General features: G+C 38.9%; 2 protein-coding genes across 6 annotated transcripts in view; both read left to right on the forward strand.

Moving 5' to 3' along the window:
- Positions 1 to 2,401: 2,401 nt before the first annotated feature.
- LOC124127605 (BTB/POZ domain-containing protein 6-like) lies at positions 2,402 to 12,628 on the forward strand. Of its 2 annotated transcripts, none has more exons than XM_048386614.1 (3): positions 2,402 to 2,820; positions 10,576 to 10,864; positions 11,515 to 12,628. In XM_048386614.1, exons 2-3 carry the CDS (start codon positions 10,581 to 10,583, stop codon positions 12,551 to 12,553), a joined length of 1,323 nt encoding a protein of 440 aa, XP_048242571.1. In that variant the 5' UTR covers positions 2,402 to 2,820; positions 10,576 to 10,580; the 3' UTR covers positions 12,554 to 12,628. The 2 variants fall into 2 exon arrangements, with proteins under 2 accessions (XP_048242571.1, XP_048242572.1); XM_048386615.1 differs by lacking the exon at positions 2,402 to 2,820 and adding an exon at positions 8,989 to 9,570.
- A 2,916-nt stretch (positions 12,629 to 15,544) lies between these two features.
- LOC124150780 (BTB/POZ domain-containing protein 6-like) overlaps positions 15,545 to 20,289 on the forward strand; it is a 54,738-nt gene continuing 49,993 nt past the window's right edge. Inside the window, exon 1 of one of the 4 annotated variants that reach the window (XM_046522851.2) lies at positions 15,545 to 15,880. The gene's annotated coding sequence lies outside the window, so the exon portion shown is untranslated. Of the gene's footprint in view, positions 15,881 to 18,882; positions 18,950 to 20,289 lie in introns of those variants that run through there. The other 3 variants (XM_048385776.1, XM_048385777.1, XM_048385775.1) reach the window with 3 other exon arrangements.

A 20,289-nucleotide genomic window follows, 5' to 3' on the forward strand; every position in this document is an offset into this window, starting at 1 on the left:
ACTTTGTACATAGGTCATAGTTAGATGGTGTGCGTTCCATCAAATATGCTTGAATGCATATAGGCCGAAGTAACACTAAGTCTTTAAAAATAAATCAATAATATACATGTAATTAGCAGTTGTCTCCACAAAACATTCCCTCCCACACATTGTGTCATCATAACAGTTGTTATTATATCTGAATAAAAGTGACATAGTGCAAAAGCAGGGTCGATTTACGATTCCGACTCTTTCATGAGCACGCGGTTATGAATCACTATCAAACAGTGTTGATACCAGGTGTTCGCGAATGGTGAGCGTATGTCGGTGCCACCCAGATGCAAAGGCAAGTCAATTGTTCACCTAAAGAACATAGGACAATATGGTACATGTCAAAATAGGGAATTGCATCGGACATCATTCTTGTAACTAATGCGTCAAATTTGGAAATGTCTTCCTCATGTCTACTTTAAAACTTTTTGAAAGCCTTGAATGTTGTCACTCTGATCAAACAACTTTTCTAGACACAAAGGGCTGAGGCTGCAGGGTATTGCTCGACATAAAGGGAAAGTTGACTATTGGAAAGTAGAAGTCAACTCTCGTCCCATACAGTCTTGTGGGGGGTGTTTTGTCACTGTGAGTCTTTAAGCATAGATCTAAATATGAAACAGATGAGGCGGCCTCACTGGTCTCCTTTATTTCTAGCAAAGGTGGGTAAATCAGTGGAAGGGAATTGGTTATTGAACGATATCAGGTCATCGACATACCTGAGTCTCAAGTTAAACTTCTTGGCTAAATTACCTTTTTTGACTTTACCAATCCGAGCAGAAAGTCCGATTCATATGTATAAAGATGCCTATCAGCAAGAAGGGGATCACAAAGGGTGCCCATGGGTATGCCTACTTTTTGCCTAAATGTCTACCCCCAAATTTTATATAGATGTTATCAATGAGGAAGTCCAGCATTTCACTTATTGTTTTGTTTTCAGTTAACTTCAGATGGCATTCGCTTTCATCTTTGACAAATTGACCTGAACCTCTGACGATAGATATATGTAACGAATGATTTATAACAGAAGCCCCAGGGATCAAGGAATGAAGTCATATGGGATATTCGAGTACAAAACGAATACTAGTATTAAGGAGTAATCATGTCACTATAATTTAATTCAAGCAAAGAAGTAGAGTGGAGGTCATAGGAGCTGGTTTTGGATCGGAAAGTCAAATTTAGAAAAAACAGTAGAACCCTGACATCGAATGGTTAGAATCACTGAAACAAGATTTTAATTTTTTTTGGTTTAACGCCGCATCCAGCAATACTCCAGCTGTATGAAAGGTAATGTCCTCATCTAGCCTTATACACGTAATGAATAGTACTGTCTTCATCTCACCTTATACACGTTTGTTTCTTGTTTAACGCCCTCTCGGCAATATTCCAGCTATGTGACGGCGGTCTGTAAATAATCGAGTCTGGACCAGACAATCCAGTGATTGACACCATGAGCATCGATCCTCACAATTAGGATACGATGACATGCATCAACCAATGCAGCGAGCCTGACCACCCGATCCCGTTAGTCGCCTCTTACGACATGCATGGGTTGCTGAAGACTTATTCTACCCCTTATCTTCACGGATCCCTATACACGTAATGAATAGTAGTGTCCTCGTCTCGCCTTATCGCAGTCTCTACAAACCATTCCACATCATACTTGAAATGACTAACTAACCACACAAAATCAATGAAAATTAAACCATCCTACCCTACATGTGACTATAAATCTTAACTCACTCACTCATACTCCTATCCTACGACAAATGTTAAATGCACGTGTACAGATAACACTCATACAATCAGTACGGGGTGGCCAGGCTTCGTACCATGATGGTTTTATTGCTGAAGTTGTTGTGAAAATAAGAACCGCGCTCCATGTTTGATTTTGTTCTCCCGCTAAGGCCGCATTTTGCAAGTACTGAACTATGGGAACGGACGTTGGCCCATAAGTACGGTGGCACATAAGGGACATGGAGTCTGTTTTTCAATGTTTTAATATTTCACTTACTGTTATCGTAATCTTTTGCAAATTAACACGATTTGTCATACAAATATGTGATAAATCATGTATAAAGAAGATATTGAATCGCTGAACAGTGAAGCGAAAATGTCAAAAACTAAAAGGAAAATATAGAAAACTATTTCCACCGCGGTGATAGTATTCCCACCGTGGTGATACTATTTCCACCGCAGTGATGATATTTCCACCGCGGTGGAAATAGTTTTCTGTATTTCCATCTTCTTTATACATGATTTATCAATTATTTGTATGACAAATCGTGTTAATTTGCAAAAGGTTACGATAACAGTATGTGAAATATCAAAATATTCGCTTATGAGCCACCGTACATATTCGTTTTTGTTTTTGTTTTTGACATTTTTATTTTAGTTTTTCACCTTTTCGTTTTTCTTTTTGACATTTCCATTTTAGTTTTTGACATTTTCGCTTCACATATCACCGATTCAATAGCTACTTAAAAGCATATTTTCCATGTTTTCGTTTGTATATATACATGGCAAAAGGTTACGATAAAAGTAAGTGAAATATCAAATAATTGAAAAACAGATTCCATGTCCCTTATGGGCCACCGTAGGAACGATACATTTTCCAAAATTAGACACATTAGTCATATTACACATAATTATTATTAGACACAATAAACTTTCCACTCACCATTCACCTGTAGACCTGAACCGAAAGTAGATCACGTGACCCACACACAGACGTGTACATTCTCAGCGGTAACTCAGTAAACAGTTCGGTTCGTGTCTGTTTTCCAGAAATTGGTAAGTAAACGAACATGTGGGTAGGAAGTAGAGGATCAATTATTAAATCATAGTACTGGGTTTAGCCGTGTGTTAGGTATTGTTGATTTAAGGTACAATATTCATAAACTGCTCGTGTGTTCCGTCTGACCTATTATCGGCTTATGTGATGTCCTGCTGTCGTTGTCACTGTTATCGTATAGTTATACAATTACTGTGCACCGCACGCCGATTTGAGACATTCCTAATATTTCTTTCCTTACTCACAATTGTTATAACACTTATTTTAGGTCAAATTGATTGGATTTAATGCAGTAAACAACCTATTTAAAGTTCCATCGATCTTGACAATTGTGCATGCTGGAGTTACCTCCCTTACACCCTGTCTCACGCCCGAACTTACCTGCGGTATGGGGGATACGGTATATTGATGTTTCGTCAGTGTTTTGTAATCCTGAATTAAAATGGATAACAAAATAATGATGTTAATGCAATAATTTCACTTGGGCAGCTGTTCACTTTCCAACTAAAACAATGAGATGTTTCACATGATGTGTTTCTTCAGAAATGTGAGATTAGAAATCACGTATGCCAAGTTAAGTGATTCAGCATATGTGAATGATGTAGGCCAACCTGGCGTCACTGTTTACACAAGACTGAAAGAATATGACAAACATATTTTTATAAATATAAAGAGAAGCAACATAAAAAAATCAGCTGCAATTAAAATCGGTGATAAAAATTATTACAGTTTACATTGAGTTCACGCTTGATGGATTGTGTTCAAACAAATAAGCTTGAATATTTATACATGTAGGTCAAAGTAACACTTTCAAAAAATAAATAAATAATATACTTGTACATGTTATTAATAATAGTGTCCTCACCTCGTAGCTTCAATACCGTAGCCTCTACAAAACATACCTTCAACATCTGTTAAGTGTATGGTGAATGTGGTAAAGTTACATTGTTTACATATGCACAGGATTAAGTTCCAAGGCATTGGGTAAAATTATTTTATACCTTCTTATAGATATCCAAGAAAATGTTATGAAATGATGTCATTGTATGATAGCTCTGGAAGCCTAAATTGGGTCGCATCTGTTAAGAAAACTATTTTTGAACTTGGTAAAATTTAATGTAATGATTACAAATCAATGTATAACTGAAGAATACCTTTTGACACCTCTTTTGCCAAAAATAGAATGTCTTTTTTCTCCAATAAGATGCTCACCGCCTAATCTTAACTTTGAACAGGGAACATACACACAAATGTTAAAAGAATACAGAGTTCTTAAAATATCCAATAAGCAGGAAGTACGAGATGAGTATGATCTTTTCGTTGTGTGTCAAGTAATATGTATATGTGATCATTTGCGTATTGAATATTTATCTCCTTATATGTACAAACCACCAAATATTGTCAAGTTTATTTGCTTCCGAAATGGCAACACGTAAAATGTGACATCATATGTATTTCATGCAATGAATTATAGAAAATGCATATCAAAGGATTAGTTGATCATATGTTTATTACACTACCAATGCAATATGTACAATGGGCATGTAGCCTTTCAGCATATTTGTAAATAAAGGTTGTTTGATTGAAAAATTGCAATCATATCTGAGAAACGAACATTTAGGAGTCACCACTTCAATGTATTCTACTTCAAAGGAAGGGGTTACCTTACAAAGTAATTTACTCCTAATGTGGAGGCAAACTTGCCTGTCTTTGAAAAAAATTACCCTTCCTCCAAATCACTTGTACATCCAGAATGGCCTCTGTTGGAACTATATAGACATGTATGTGCTTTCTTTGGCTAACTGTACCTGAATCTGAAACCTATTTGATCAGACTGATACGCCACTGCCTTTCATATATCATGCCAACTTTCAGATAAAAAAATGCGACTATTAACGTACATCAGGTTGCAAGAGCTAATTGATCCAATAACAGTCTCGGTGGGGTAGACTATTTGTGAAAAATCAAGATATCCAAGTGCTAATTGATCCAATAACACTCTCGGTGGGGTAGGCTTGTTGTTAAAAATCAAGATATCCAAGTGCTATTTGATCCATTAACAGTATCGGCGGGGTAGCCTAGTTGTTAAAAGTCAAGATATCCAAGTGCTAATTGATTTAATAACATTCTCGTTGACTCTGTAATCAGTTCGGTTTGTGTCTGTCTTCCAGATATTAGTGAGTAAACGAACATGTGGGTAGAAAGTAGAGCAGCCTTTGTACCAACATAGTACTGGGTTCAGCCTTGTGTCACAGATACTGTTGTTGATATGAGGAACAAGACTCATAAACCGGCCAGGTGTGAAGTCTGATCTGTTATAGGCTCATGTGATGTCCTGTTGTTATTGTCCCAGTTATATTTATACAATTAGTGTGCCGGACACACCTATTTTAGACCACCCTTCAATTCCATTCCGTACCCACGGTTGTATGAAACTTATGTGCGTCAAATTGGTTTGATATGAATACAGTAAACAACATGTTCAAAGTGCCTCTGTCTGGAATGTTGAAATTGTTGGAGTTACCTCCCTTACACCACCAACACCCGAACAAGCCTGCGGTATTTGAAGGTGCGTTCGATTATGAAAATTTGCTAACCAAAGTACCCCAAGGATTCAGTCGGTAAGGGAGACCTTGGTCAACGGTATTATGACGTAAATGAGTTGACATGAGCTAACATTGGTCAACCAAGGTCAACTTGGGTTATACCTTGGTTCATCCCCCCGTCGGCCTGGGTTTTGAAAGGAACGCACCGTTTAGTCCTGATGGCGTCTTGTCCGTGTTTGGGGCGTCTGTAAAGAGTTTGGTTTAGTTTGGTTTGTTGTTTAACGCCGCACTCAGCAATATTCCAGCTATATGACGGCGGTCGGTAAATAATCGAGTCTGGGCCAGACAATCCAGTGATTAACATCATGAGCATCGATCCACGCAATTGGGATAGGTGACATGCATCAACAAAGACAGCGAGCCTGACCATCCGATCCCATTAGTCACCTTTTACGACAAGCATAGTCGCCTTTCACGGCAAGCATGGGTTGCTGAAGACCTATTTTATCCCGAATCTTCAAGGGTCCACCTATAAAGAAAATTTGTTTAATTTATTGATTCAATCATGAATATAGTGATTTTAATGAATATAACTAACTAGGTATTGATTATTATATATGTCAGTGAAATGTAACTTTCGATTGTTGATATAAATACTTAAAAAATAAATAGGGCCTGATTGCGCCTTGTCAGTGCCTGGGGCACGGTTCTCTGGTTTGCAGTCTCCAAGTGACGTTATCGTCAAAGAAATGTAGTTTAATTTAATAATTCAATCATGAATAAAGAGATTTTAATGAATATAATTAACTAGATATTGATTATATACATGTATATGTCAGTGAAATCTAACTTTCGATTGTTGATATAAATACTTCAAAAATAAATAGGGCCTGATTGCGTCTTGTCAGTGCCTGGGGCACGGTTCTCTGGTCCGCAGTCTCCAAGTGACGTTATCGTCAAAGAAATGTAGTTTAATTTAAAGATTCAATCATGAATATAGAGATTTTAATGAATATAATTAACTGGATATTGATTGTATATATGTCAGTGCAAATGTAACTTTCGATTCACATTCAATAGACAAAGATACGATGACAGCTTTGCCACGAAATGAAACACTTGTTAACTTCTCAGAAACTGTGTATTTTAGCAAAGGGTTTAGGGTTTCTCCGTCTCCTGGCAGCCATTATTACATCTAAGGTTGTATTTTATACGTTCTGAGTCGGATATCCTTTATTGACACTGGTTAACTCAGTTTGACTAAAAATTTCAAAATCGAACATACCTAGTACATTCTAATTGTGTAATAAACTAGTGTCCAAAAGAAACGATACCAATTTACTTTCAAAATTGTTTTTTACTAAGTGAATTGTCAAGTATGAAAACATGCCAATTCGTATTGCACATCCCAAACACAGCATAGTCGATAAAAAATACCGGGAACACGTGATCACTTCCGGGAAAAAACGTAAATTTCGTGAAAGTGACATTTCCCTCTCTAGTATGTTCTGCACGTGCAGAAAAACTGTATAAAACGGCTGATCAGACACGTTGATATCACAGCAACAAAAAGAACACAAGATATGCCACGTTTGACAGCCATCGAGAGAGAGAGAGCCGTTGGAATGGTCCAACAAGGCGCGTCACACGTCAACGTCGCCAGAAGGTTGGGCTGCGCACGCATCACTATCACCAGGTTGATGCAGCGGTTACGTCAGACAGGTCAGACGTCAGACAGGCCCAGGAGTGGAAGACCACGAGTAACCACGCCCCGTGAAGATCGTTACATCCGAGTATTACACCTGAGGAACCGCACCGTAACAGCGACGTCCACGGCGGCTACAGCACTGGGACACAGGATCAGTCGACAGACCGTCTACAGGAGACTACGGCAGTATGGTATCCGGCCACGTCATCCCTACCGCGGACCGCTCCTGACGCCTCGACACCGGAACAACAGACTGATCTGGGCCAGGCGAGTTCGACGTTGGCAACGGCGGGACTGGGCACGTGTTATGTTCTCTGATGAGAGCAGATTCCTCATCTTCAGAAACGATGGACGGCAGCTTGTATACCGACGATTTGGTGAACGTTTGGCGCCTAACTGTATCCAACAGGTCCGGCCGTTTGGAGGTGGAGGGTTAATGGTTTGGGGTGGCATTTGTGGTGACGTCAAAACGATGCTTGTCGTAATTCGTGGAAACCTGAATGCACAGCGTTATCTTGATGACATCCTACGGCCTGTTGTGGTGCCCTTTATTCAGCAACAGCCACGTGGACTTCTTTTCCAACATGACAATGCAAGGCCACACACAGCAAGATTGACACAGAACTTCCTTGCCAACGCCAACGTACAGGTTTTGCCATGGCCCGCATGTTCACCGGACATGAATCCCATCGAGCACGTATGGGACCACCTCGATCGGCAAATCCGACGTCGCCGTGTGCCTCCAGTCAACGTCCAGGACTTGGAACGATGTCTCCTCGAGGAATGGCAACGCATCACTCCAAACGTCATCAGACGTTTGACGTCATCAGTCCGTAGGCGTGTTCTGGCATGTATTGATGCTCACGGTGGACATACCCGCTACTGACTTGACTTTGAGACGTGTGGTGTGACATTTCCCGTTGTTTCTGTGATCAGTGCTCTAACGAAATGTTCTTTTTTCGACCCCACCCATCTTTAAAGGCTTGTCATATTGGTTGTACAGATTTTATTGAAATGAAATTTTTGTACAGATGTTGTGAAAGGATTTCTCAAAAGCATAACACCAATCCTAAACTTCTGCATTGTTTAGTTTTTCTTTTATGTCGTTGCAAACAGGTGGTATCGTTTCTTTTGGACACTAGTTTATAAATGGAAAACAAAATGATAATGTTAATGAAATTATGAAAAAGGTCCACTTAAACAGCTTCTAATTTTTCCAACGATTTGTTTCACATCAAGTGTTTGTGCAGAAGTGTGAAGGATTAGAGGAAGAAGATTATTTAATCATCTTGTCACACGACGTAAATACAAATAATACTACATATCACACCTACATGTATTAATGTACATTGTCTGGCCAACATGGCCTATGAGACACTTAAGTAGAAATATTGTCATTATGCAATTATACAAGTACTAAAGATCCGGGTTCGATCCCCGACATAGGTACAATGTGTGAAGCCCATTTCTGGTGTCCCCCGTCGTGATATTGCTGGAATATTGTTAAAAGCGGCGTAAAACAATACACACTCACTCACTCACTTATTGAATATCTTACCTCGTGTAGCTTAATTTGTAACATAATTTCAACAAGTGGTGAACTCCTTGATGTCTTCAGTGAGCTCATTCGTGACCAACTCGTGTTATTCAGGGACAAGCCGAATGGCGACTCGTGCCCCTCTCATGGCCATTTTTGCGACCGGGTTGCGTCTTAGCGCAAACGGGCATACCTAAAACCATTGTCAACTCGTTGTGTAATGGTTCACATATATTTCCCCATAGATTATATATATTTCAAATGCAATTTAAAGCACCAGTTCCGGCCATTTGCTGTATATGTAGAACGAACAACGGTTATAGCGAACTAAAATTAGTGGCCCCTTTGAGTTCGTTTTAACCGTAGTTTACACGAGGCTTCTGACGCGCTAGGCATGAGGCCGCAGTAGGTAATGTTACAAAATTTCAGAATACAGTTTTATTCGTTGTTAATGGAGACTTCTGTAGAAACGTGTATGTTTAACTGTGCATGTATACGTCAAAAAAGTATTTTGCAACGTGCATAAAGTCGAAATCCATACTATAAAATTGCCTTACTGTCGCATTCGCAAAGGTGCTGAAGTGTGTATTAATGTCTTCGTAATGAGCAAAATCATTTGTTTAACTTAGATTTTATATCTCTGGTGCTTCAACTGGAATGCAGGATTCTAAAATGAAATTCTTATAAACGAATAATTCACCTTACGAAAATGTGTCCTATTTTCCTTGCTTTAAACTCGAACTGTATTGCTTTTCGTACTCTTCTGTCAATGGTGGGGTAACACCTTGGGGAGACTGGTCCCCCCCTGCATGTTCCCTGACATGTGGTGTGGGTGTCACTGGATTTTCTATTCGTCGGCGACAATGCACTAACCCCCCACCAACGAATGGTGGAGCAGATTGTACTGAACCATTACAAGAAACAAGCAACAGACCCTGTTCTATCCCTGTCTGTCCGAGTGAGTGCCTAGAACATAGTTTCACTTTCATTTGTAATATAAATCCCATTATACACTGAACAAATAACATGACAAAGAACATTAAGTTAACTGATATGCACACTACATATGTGCTGTTTTGTGCATCAGTGATAGTTCTTATGTGATAGGATGCACGAGTATGTTTTATACAGCCCTTGTAAAAGGTTTGATTCAAAAAGTTTTAGTAAATCGGATCTTTTTGTTTGAAGGGTGTTGGAATCTTTCATAATGTCTATTGTATGCTACCACCTACATTTGTCTCATTTTATCCATGTGCTAATCGCTTTCTGTGATACATAATCCCGCCTATTCATTGTGTTGGTTCTTAAAAGACGCCTAACTACATTTTTATAATGCCAGACATGCTTTTTTTCGATACCTGCGCTTGTATTCAATTCCAAACTAAATACTTAACGTCGCATAACAATTTCCATTGCTTTTATAGATATTTAGTTGTTGTTATCAATGTGGGGGCACGGTGGGGGCCCAGTCGTCTAAGGCGCAGCGATTCGCTGTGCAGAGATGCGTCCCTTGGGCACGCCAGAAACCTATGATAATGGGTTCGAATCCCAGTTCGCCCCGATTATGTTTCTAGGTTTGTCAGCACCATACCCGTGCTCGTGGGTTTCACCGAAGTAGTAAACGTCTGAGACCTGCATCACTTCGGGCTTTCCTCCCACATTAAGCTGACACGCCGTGATATAACTGGAATAATGTTAAAAGCGGCGTTAAACCCAACTCACTCATTTACTCACTCTTGCAGGTATCGGAAAGGGGCGAGTGATGACGAATGCAGTGAGCTTTGAAGCGTCTATCTTGATTACGTCATGAGGCGCATGGTAGCGTATTATTAAAGAACTCGTAAAGATTTGAGGCTCAAAAACATGTTACGTGGGGATACATGCATGAGCTTTCGTTGGGTAACTGTACCTGGATCTGAAAACTATTTGTTCAATTTCTTTATTATGTCATGCACACTTTCAGATAAAATGGCGGCTGTGAACGTACAACAAGCTGAAAGTGCGTCAGGGTTTGTTGACAACTGGCAAGCGGGGAAGACCCTCGCTCAATGTAATTTACGCATGTTCGATGCGGAAGAGCTTTGTGACGTCACATTTCGAGTTGGAAGTACAGGTCACGTGATCAAGGCCCATCGCTACGTGCTCATCAGCAGAAGTTGTGTGTTCCACGCCATGTTTACCGGCCCCCTGGCGGAGACGTCGGAAGTCAATGTTCCGGAAATAGAGCCTAAGGATTTCAGACAGTTTCTCTTGTAAGTATTGATCATTACACTATTACAGAACAGAACATTATTTAGAAAACAATAATAGTAACACTGTACTCACAAACAAACAGTTTTTATAGTTCTGTGATAATGATGACCATCATACCCCAGAGAGAATACTGAGTGCAGGCTGTCGGTCCAGCTGATGTAGGCATTGGTCCTTGTTTTCGGCCTTTTACCAGCGCGGCTCTTTTAAAGAAGGCGTCTGTTGAGAATTTAAAGTCTAAAGCCATCTTATACCAGCGCTGTAGGGCTACATGTTGGGTACATGTCATGCTCAAGTGGGGATATTGAAAATATATAAAACTTCAACACAAGAGAATGACCAGTCTCCTAAACAGATTCCATACTCACGGATTTAACCTAAGTGAAAACTGTCTAATACCTTGATCAGTTAATTAGGCATGTCAGACCTCGTTCTAAAATGAGAGACGTAATGATTGTTGAAAACCTCTCCAAAGCAGCATTAAATTCACATACAACTCCAACGACAACATATGTCAACCATGAAATAAAAAATTCGGGCATGTAAATGTTAACTGATCTTAAATACATTTAATGTTGAGCGGTAGTATTATCTTTTTTCAAATACTGCATCATTTGGTAGCAAAATAATTTGTAGTCCTCTCCTTCTTCAGATACCTTTACACAGACAACACAACTGTTGATGCTGACAACGTAACAGCTTTACTGTACGCCTCCAGAAAATATGCTATCACCGCCTTAGAATCACAATGTCTGGAGATCCTGGAGAAACACCTCAACGTTGACAACGCCTGTGTGATTCTAGATGCTGCTCATCGTTTTGATCAAAGCCAGTTGTTTCAGAAGGCCTTGACCTTGATTAAAGATACAGGTGAGAGGTCACTACAGTCATCTGGTTTCCTGACACTGAGCCAAGTGTTGTTGCAGAAGATTGTGGAGTCAGATGATTTGTTAGCCGAGGAGCACGTCATCTTTAGCGCCGTTAACCGCTGGGCAGAGGCAGAGTGCAGACGTCAGGGAAGGGAGGTAACTCCTGAGACAAAGCGAACGGTTCTTGGAGAGACTTTTTTTAAAGTCAGATTTCCTCTTTTAAAGCAAATGTTTATTGTTAAGGAAGTTAAAGCTAGCGGTCTTTTGACTGAACCAGAGCGCCTCAGCATCTTGGAATATTGTGTATGCCCTGACAATGATGTGAAACCCTTCAACACTAAGCAGAGAAAACAAGGAACCGCACATTCCATAACTAGGTTTTCAACACAGTGTGTAGGCTGGGGTGTTTCGAGTGATGCTCATGATGCCATTTCCTTCCAAAGTGACCGAAACCTAATGCTCTGTGGATACAGCCTGTATGGGCCTGCCTTTGCGACTACACCCTCTACCTACTTTGTCACCACCTACTTTGGGAACGAGGAAGATGTTCTCCAGTGTAGGATTCAAGATAAAACTGAGTACAAAGTCAACAGTCAAGTGTTTGATGTGATGTTTGAGAAGCCTGTTGCTATGACAGCGGGAGTATGGTATACTCTGGCAGTGCTGATACAAGGCAGGGCTACGTGGCAAGGAGAAAATAGAAAGAGAGAGATTTTATGTGCTGACGGTGTGCGTTTTACCTTCAGGGACTCAAAACACAGCAACAATTGCACTAACGTCGCCAAAGGGCAGATTCCATCTCTCCTCTTCCGTGTTGCATGAACAGTAACATCCAGGGGACAATTCCTTATATATATTTTTTCTTTTATAAGTGTCATTAAAATAATCGTAATTGTGTTAAGCATTTTCGTTATCTCACTTACAACCTATTTCGAATTGTCTCTATCTAGAATATTGTACATGCAGAGGCTTACATCTCCCTCGCACCACGTCCAAAACCTGAATCAGACTGCAGTATTTGTGTCGCGATCTGATGACGTTTTGTCAGTAAATAGTAATTCTGGATACTGAGTGAATAACAATATAATGACGGTAATGAAATAATGTCACTTGAGAAGCTGCACACTTTCCAAATTCAAAAATAACAATGTTTCACATCAGTTGTTTCTGCAGAAAAGTGAAAAGATTAGAAATCATCTTCCAAGTTAAGTGCTTTTCCACATGTGATCGTATAGGCCAAGCTGGCGTCACTGTTTACTTATAGTCGGGAGATATGACGGAACATATTTGTGCAAAGTACATTGAGAAGAAACATTAAGAATTAAGTGGAACCGTATACGTCCATTATGTCCTATTTATATCCTATTTGTATCAGTGATTAAAGTTATAGCACTTTGTACATAGGTCATGGTTAAATTGAATATAGGCCGAAGTAACATTTTGAAGAATAAATCAATAATATACATGTAATTAGCAGTAGTCTCCACAAAACATTCCCTCTTACACCCTGTGCATAACAGATGCTATTATATCTGAATAAAAGTGACATACTGCAAAAGCAGAGTCGATTTACGATTCCGACTCTTTCATGAGCATGCGTCCATGAATCACTATCCAACAGTGTTGAAACCAGGTGTTCGCGAAAAGGTGAGCCTATGTCGGTTCCACCCAGATGCAAAGGCAAGTCAATTGTTGGGACAATATGGTACGTGTCAAAATAGGGAATTGCATCGGACATCATTCTTGAAACCGATGCGTCAAATTTGGAAATGTCTTCCACATGTCTACTTTATAACATTTTGAAAGCCTTGAATGTTGTCACTCTGATCAAACAACATTTCTGGACACAAAGGGCTGAGGCTGCAGGATATTGCTTGACATAAAGGGAAAGTTGACTATTATATAATATTTATGCCTAGATCTAAATATGAAACAGATGAGGTGGTCTCACTGGTCTCCTTTATTTCTAGTTCAGGTGGGTAAGTCTGTGGAAGGGAATTGGTAATTGAACGATATCAGGTCATCGACATACCTGACGCTCAAGTTAAACTTCTTGGCTAAATTACCTTGTTTGACTTCGAGCAGAAAGTCCGATTCATATGCATAAAGATGCCGATCAGCAAGAAAGGGATCACAAAGGGTGCCCATGGATATGCCTACTTTTTGCCTAAATGTCTTACCCCCAAATTTTTATATAGATGTTATCAATGAGGAAGTCCAGCATTTCACATATTGGTTTTTTTCAGTAAACTTCAGATGGCATTCGAATTCATCTTTGACAAATTTCCCTGAACCTCTGACGATAGATATGTAACTGTATCTATGGTCACGAATGATTTGTAACAGAAGCCCCAGGGATCAAGGAATGAAGTTTTTTCTTAAGTCATATGGGATAGTGGAGTAAAAAACGAATACTAGTATTAAGGAGTCATCACGTCACTATAATTTAATTCAAGCAAAGAAATAGAGTGGATGTCATACGAGCTGGTTTTGGATCGGAAAGTCAAATTTAGAAAAAAAAACAGTAGAACCGTGACATCGACTAACGTCACGCGACCGCGACATCGAATGGTTAGAATCACTGAAACAAGATTTTAATTTTTTTTTGTTTAACGCCGCATTCAGCAATACCCCAGCTGTATGAAAGGTAATGTCCTCATCTAGCCTTATACACGTAATGAATAGTACTGTCTTCATCTCGCCTTATACACGTTTGTTTGTTGTTTAACGCCGCTCTCTGCAATATTCCAGCTATGTGACGGCGGTCTGTAAATAATCGAGTCTGGACCAGACAATCCAGTGATTGACACCATAAGCACCAATCCACACAATTAGGATACGATGACATGCATCAACCAATGCAGCGAACCTGACCAACCGATCCCGTTAGTCGCCTCTTACGACAAGCATGGGTTGCTGAAGACTTATTCTACCCCTTATCTTCACGGATCCCTATACACGTAATGAATAGTAGTGTCCTCGTCTCGCCTATATCGCAGTCTCTACAAACCATTCCACATCATACTGGAAATGACTAACAAACCACACAAAATCAATGAAAATTAAACCATCCTACCCTACATGTGACTATAAATCTTAACTCACTCACTCATACTCCTATCCTACGACAAATGTCAAATGCACGTGTACAGATAACACTCATACAATCAGTACGGGGTGGTCAGGCTTCGTACCATGATGGTTTTATTGCTGAAGTTGTTGTGAAAATAAGAACCGCGCTCCATGTTTGATTTTGTTCTCCCGCTAAGGCAGCATTTTGCAAGTACTGAACTATGGGAACGGACGTTGGCTCATAAGTACGGTGGCACATAAGGGACATGGAGTCTGTTTTTCAATGTTTTGATATTTCACTTACTGTTATCGTAATCTTTTGCAAATTAACACGATTTGTCATGCAAATATGTGATAAATCATGTATAAAGAAGATATTGAATCGCTGAAAAGTGAAGCGAAAATGTCGAAAACTAAAAGGAAAATATAGAAAACTATTTCCAACGCGGTGATAGTATTCCCACCATGGTGATAATATTTCCACCGCAGTGATGATATTTCCACCGCGGTGGAAATAGTTTCTGTATTTCCATCTTCTTTATACATGATTTATCAATTATTTGTATGACAAATCGTGTTAATTTGCAAAAGGTTACGATAACAGTAAGTGAAATATCAAAATATTCTCTTATGGGTCACCGTACATATCCGTTTTTGTTTTTGTTTTTGACATTTTCATTTTAGTTTTTGACATTTTCGCTTCACATATCACCGATTAAATAGCTACTTGAAAGTATATTTTACATGTTTTCGTTTGTATTTATACATGATTTATCACATATTCATATGACAAATTGTGTTGATTTGCAAAAGGTTACGATAAAAGTAAGTGAAATATCAAATAATTGAAAAACAGACTCCATGTCTCTTATGGGCCATCGTAGGAACGATACATTTTTCAAAATTAGACACATTAGTCATATTACACATAATTATTATTAGACACAATAAACTTTCCACTCACCATTCACCTGTACACTTGAACCGAAAGTAGATCACGTGACCCACACACAGACCTGTACATTCTCAGCGGTAACTCAGTAAACAGTTCGGTTCGTGTCTGTTTTCCAGATATTGGTAAGTAAACGAACATGTGGGTAGGAAGTAGAGGATCAATTATATCATCATAGTACTGGGTTTAGCCGTGTGTTAGGTATTGTTCATTTTAGGTGCAATATTCATAGGCCGCTCGTATGTTCCGTCTGACCTATTATCGGCTTATGTGATGTCCTGCTGTCGTCGCCACTGTTATCGTATAGTCATACAATTACTGTGCACCGCACGCCGATTTGAGACATTCCTTATATTTCATTCCTTACTCACAATTGTTATAACACTTATTTAGGTCAAATTGATTGGATATAAATGCAGTAAACAACCTATTTAAAGTTCCATCGATCTTGACAATTGTGCATGCTGGAGTTACCTCCCTTACACCCTGTCTCACGCCCGAACTTACCTGCGGTATGGGGGATACGGTATATTGATGTTTCGTCAGTGTTTTGTAATTTTGAATTAAAATGGATAACAAAATAATGATGTTAATGAAATAATTTCACTTGGGCAGCTGTTCACTTTCCAACTAAAACAATGAGATGTTTCACATGAGGTGTTTCTTCAGAAATGTGAGATTAGAAATCACGTATGCCAAGTTAAGTGATTCAGCATATGTGAATGATGGAGGCCAACCTGGCGTCACTGTTTACACAAGACTGAAAGAATATGACAAACATATTTTTTATAAACATAAGGAGAAGCAACATAAAAAAATCAGGTGCAATTAAAATCGGTGATAAAAATTATTACAGTTTACATTGAGTTCACGCTTGATGGATTGTGTTCAAACAAATAAGCTTGAATATTTTTACATGTAGGTCAAAGTAACACTTTCAAAAAATAAATAAATAATATACTTGTACATGTAATTAATAATAGTGTCCTCATCTCGTAGCCTCAATACCGTAGCCTCTACAAAACATACCTTCAACATCTGTTAAGTGTATGGTGAATGTGGTAAAGTTACATTGTTTACATATGCACAGGATTAAGTTCCAAGGCATTTGGTAAAATTAATATATACCTTCTTATAGATATCCAAGAAAATGTTATGAAATGATGTCATTGTATGATAGCTCTGGAAGCCTAAATTGGGTCGCATCTGTTAAGAAAACTATTTTTGAACTTGGTAAAATTTAATGTAATGATTACAAATCAATGTATAACTGAAGAATACCTTTTGACACCTCTTTTGCCAAAATAGAATATCTTTTTTTCTCTAATAAGATGCTCACCGCCTAATCTTAACTTTGAACAGGGAACAAACACACAAATGTTAAAAGAATACAGAGTTTGTAAAATATCCAATAAGCAGGAAGTACGAGATGAGTATGATCTTTTCGTTGTGTGTCAAGTAATATATATATGTGATCATTTGCGTATTGAATATTTATCTCCTTATATGTACAAACCACCAAATATTGTCAAGTTTATTTGCTTCGGAAATGGCAACATGTAAAATGTGACATCACATGTATTTCATGCAATGAATTATAGAAAATGCATATCAAGGATTAGTTGATCATATGTATATTACACTTCCAATGCAATATGTACAATGGGCATGTAGCCTTTCAGCATATTTGTAAATAAAGGTTGATTGATTGAAGAATTGCAATCATATCTGAGAAACGAACATTTAGGAGTCACCACTTCAATGTATTCTACTTCAAAGGAAGGGGTTACCTTACAAAGTAATTTACTCCTAATGTGAAGGCAAACTTGCCTGTCTTTGAAAAAAATTACCCTTCCTCCAAATCACTTGTACATCCAGAATGGCCTCTGTTGGAACTATATAGACATGTATGTGCTCTCTTTGGCTAACTGTACCTGAATCTGAAACCTATTTGATGAGACTGATACGCCAATGCCTTTCATATATCATGCCAACTTTCAGATAAAAAATGGCGACTACTAACGTACATCAGGTTACAAGAGCTAATTGATCCAAAAACAGTCTCGGTGGGGTAGCTAGTTGTTAAAAATCAAGATATCCAAGTGCTAATTGATCAAATAACACTCTCGGTGGGGTAGCCTAGTTGTTAAAAATCAAGATATCCAAGATCTAATTGATCCAATAACACTCTCGGTGGGGTAGCCTAGTTGTTAAAAATCAAGATATCCAAGATCTAATTGATCCAATAACACTCTCGGTGGGGTAGCCTAGTTGGCAAAAAACAAGATATCCCAGATCTAATTGATCCAATAACACTCTCGGTGGGGTAGCCTAGTTGTTAAAAATCAAGATATCCAAGATCTAATTGATCCAATAACACTCTCGGTGGGGTAGCCTAGTTGTTAAAAATCAAGATATCCAAGAGCTAATTGATCCAATAACACTCTCGGTGGGGTAGGCTAGTTGTTAAAAATCAAGATATCCAAGAGCTAATTGATCAAATAACACTCTCGGTGGGGTAGGCTAGTTGTTAAAAATCAAGATATCCAAGATCTAATTGATCCAATAACACTCTCGTTGGGGTAGGCTAGTTGTTAAAAATCAAGATATCCAAGAGCTAATTGATCCAATAACACTCTCGGTGGGGTAGCCTAGTTGTTAAAAATGAAGATATCCAAGATCTAATTGATCCAATAAAACTCTCGTTGGGGTAGCCTAGTTGTTAAAAATCAAGATATCCAAGATCTAATTGATCCAATAACACTCTCGGTGGGGTAGGCTAGTTGTTAAAAATCAAGATATCCAAGAGCTAATTGATCCAATAACACTCTCGGTGGGGTAGGCTAGTTGTTAAAAATCAAGATATCCAAGTGCTAATTGATCCAATAACACACTCGGTGGGGTAGCCTAGTTGTTAAAAATCAAGATATCCAAGTGCTAATTGATCCAATAACAGTATTGGTGGGGAAGCCTTGTTGTTAAAAATCAAGATATCCAAGAGCTAATTGATCCAATAACACCCTCGGTTGGGTAGGTTGTTAAAAATCAAGATATCCAAGCGCTAATTGATCCAATAACAGTATTGGTTTGGTAGCCTAGTTGTTAAAAATCAAGATATCAAAGTGCTAATTGATCCAATAACACTCTCGGTGACTCTGTGATCAGTTCGGTTTGTGTCTGTCTTCCAGATATTGGTAAGTAAACGAACATGTGGGTAGAAAGTAGAGCAGCCTTTGTACCAGCATAGTATTGGGTTCAGCCTTGTGTCATAGATACTGTTTTCGATTTGAGAAACAAGACTCACAAACCGGTCAGGTGTGAAGTCTGATCTATTACAGGCTCATGTGATGTCCTGATGTTATTGTTCTAGTTATATTTATACAATTAGTGTGCCGGACACACCTATTTTAGACCACTCTTCAATTCCATTCCGTATTCACGAATGTATGAAACTTATTTGCGTCAAATTGGTTTGATATGAATACAGTAAACAACATGTTTGAAGTGCCTCTGTCTGGAATGTTGAAATTGTTGGAGTTACCTCCCTTACACCACCAACACTCGAACAAGCCTGCGGTATTGGAAGGTGCGTTCGATTATGAAAATTTGCTAACCAAAGTACCCCAAGGATTCAGTCGATAAGGGAGACCTTGGTCAACCGTATTATGACGTAAATGAGTTGACATGAGCTAACATTGGTCAATCAAGGTCAACTTGGGTTATACCTTGGTTCACCCCCGTCGGCCAGGGTTTTGAAAGGAACGCACCGTTTAGTCCTGATGGCGTCTTGTCCGTGTTTGGGGCGTCTGTAAAAGGTTTGGTTTAGTTTGGTTTGTTGTTTAACGCCGCACTCAGCAATATTCCAGCTATATGACGGCGGTCGGTAAATAATCGAGTCTGGGCCAGACAATCCAGTGATTAACATCATGAGCATCGATCCACGCATTTGGGATAGGTGACATGCATCAACAAAGACAGCGAGCCTGACCATCCGATCCCGTTAGTCACCTTTTACGACAAGCATAGTCGCCTTTCACGGCAAGCATGGGTTGCTGAAGACCTATTCTATCCCGAATCTTCACGGGTCCACCTATAAAGAAAATTTGTTTAATTTATTGATTCAATCATGAATATAGTGATTTTAATGAATATAACTAACTAGGTATTGATTATTATATATGTCAGTGAAGTGTAACTTTCGATCGTTGATATAAATACTTTAAAAAATAAATAGGGCCTGATTGCGTCTTGTCAGTGCCTGGGGCACGGTTCTCTGGTTCGCAGTCTCCAAGTGACGTTATCGTCAAAGAAATGTAGTTTAATTTAAAGATTCAATCATGAATATAGAGATTTTAATGAATATAATTAACTGGATATTGATTGTATATATGTCAGTGCAAATGTCACTTTCGATTGACATTCAATAGACAAAGATACGATGACAGCTTTGCCACGAAATGAAACACTTGTTAACTTCTCTGAAGCTGTGTATTTTGGCAAAGTGTTTGGGGTTTCTCCGTCTCCTGGCAGCCAT

Source organism: Haliotis rufescens, unplaced genomic scaffold (genome assembly GCF_023055435.1).
Source record: "Haliotis rufescens isolate VD_foot unplaced genomic scaffold, xgHalRufe1.0.p SCAF_6, whole genome shotgun sequence".
Taxonomy (NCBI): domain Eukaryota; kingdom Metazoa; phylum Mollusca; class Gastropoda; order Lepetellida; family Haliotidae; genus Haliotis; species Haliotis rufescens.

What these genes read in the sequence shown, in the direction of transcription:
- LOC124127605 (XM_048386614.1), top strand. Translation starts at nt 10,581, where the DNA reads ATGGCGGCTGTGAACGTACAACAAGCTGAAAGTGCGTCAGGGTTTGTT. An exon ending in GATTTCAGACAGTTTCTCTT is followed by an intron (nt 10,865 to 11,514) that starts GTAAGTATTGAT and finishes CTCCTTCTTCAG; the next exon opens with ATACCTTTACACAGACAACA.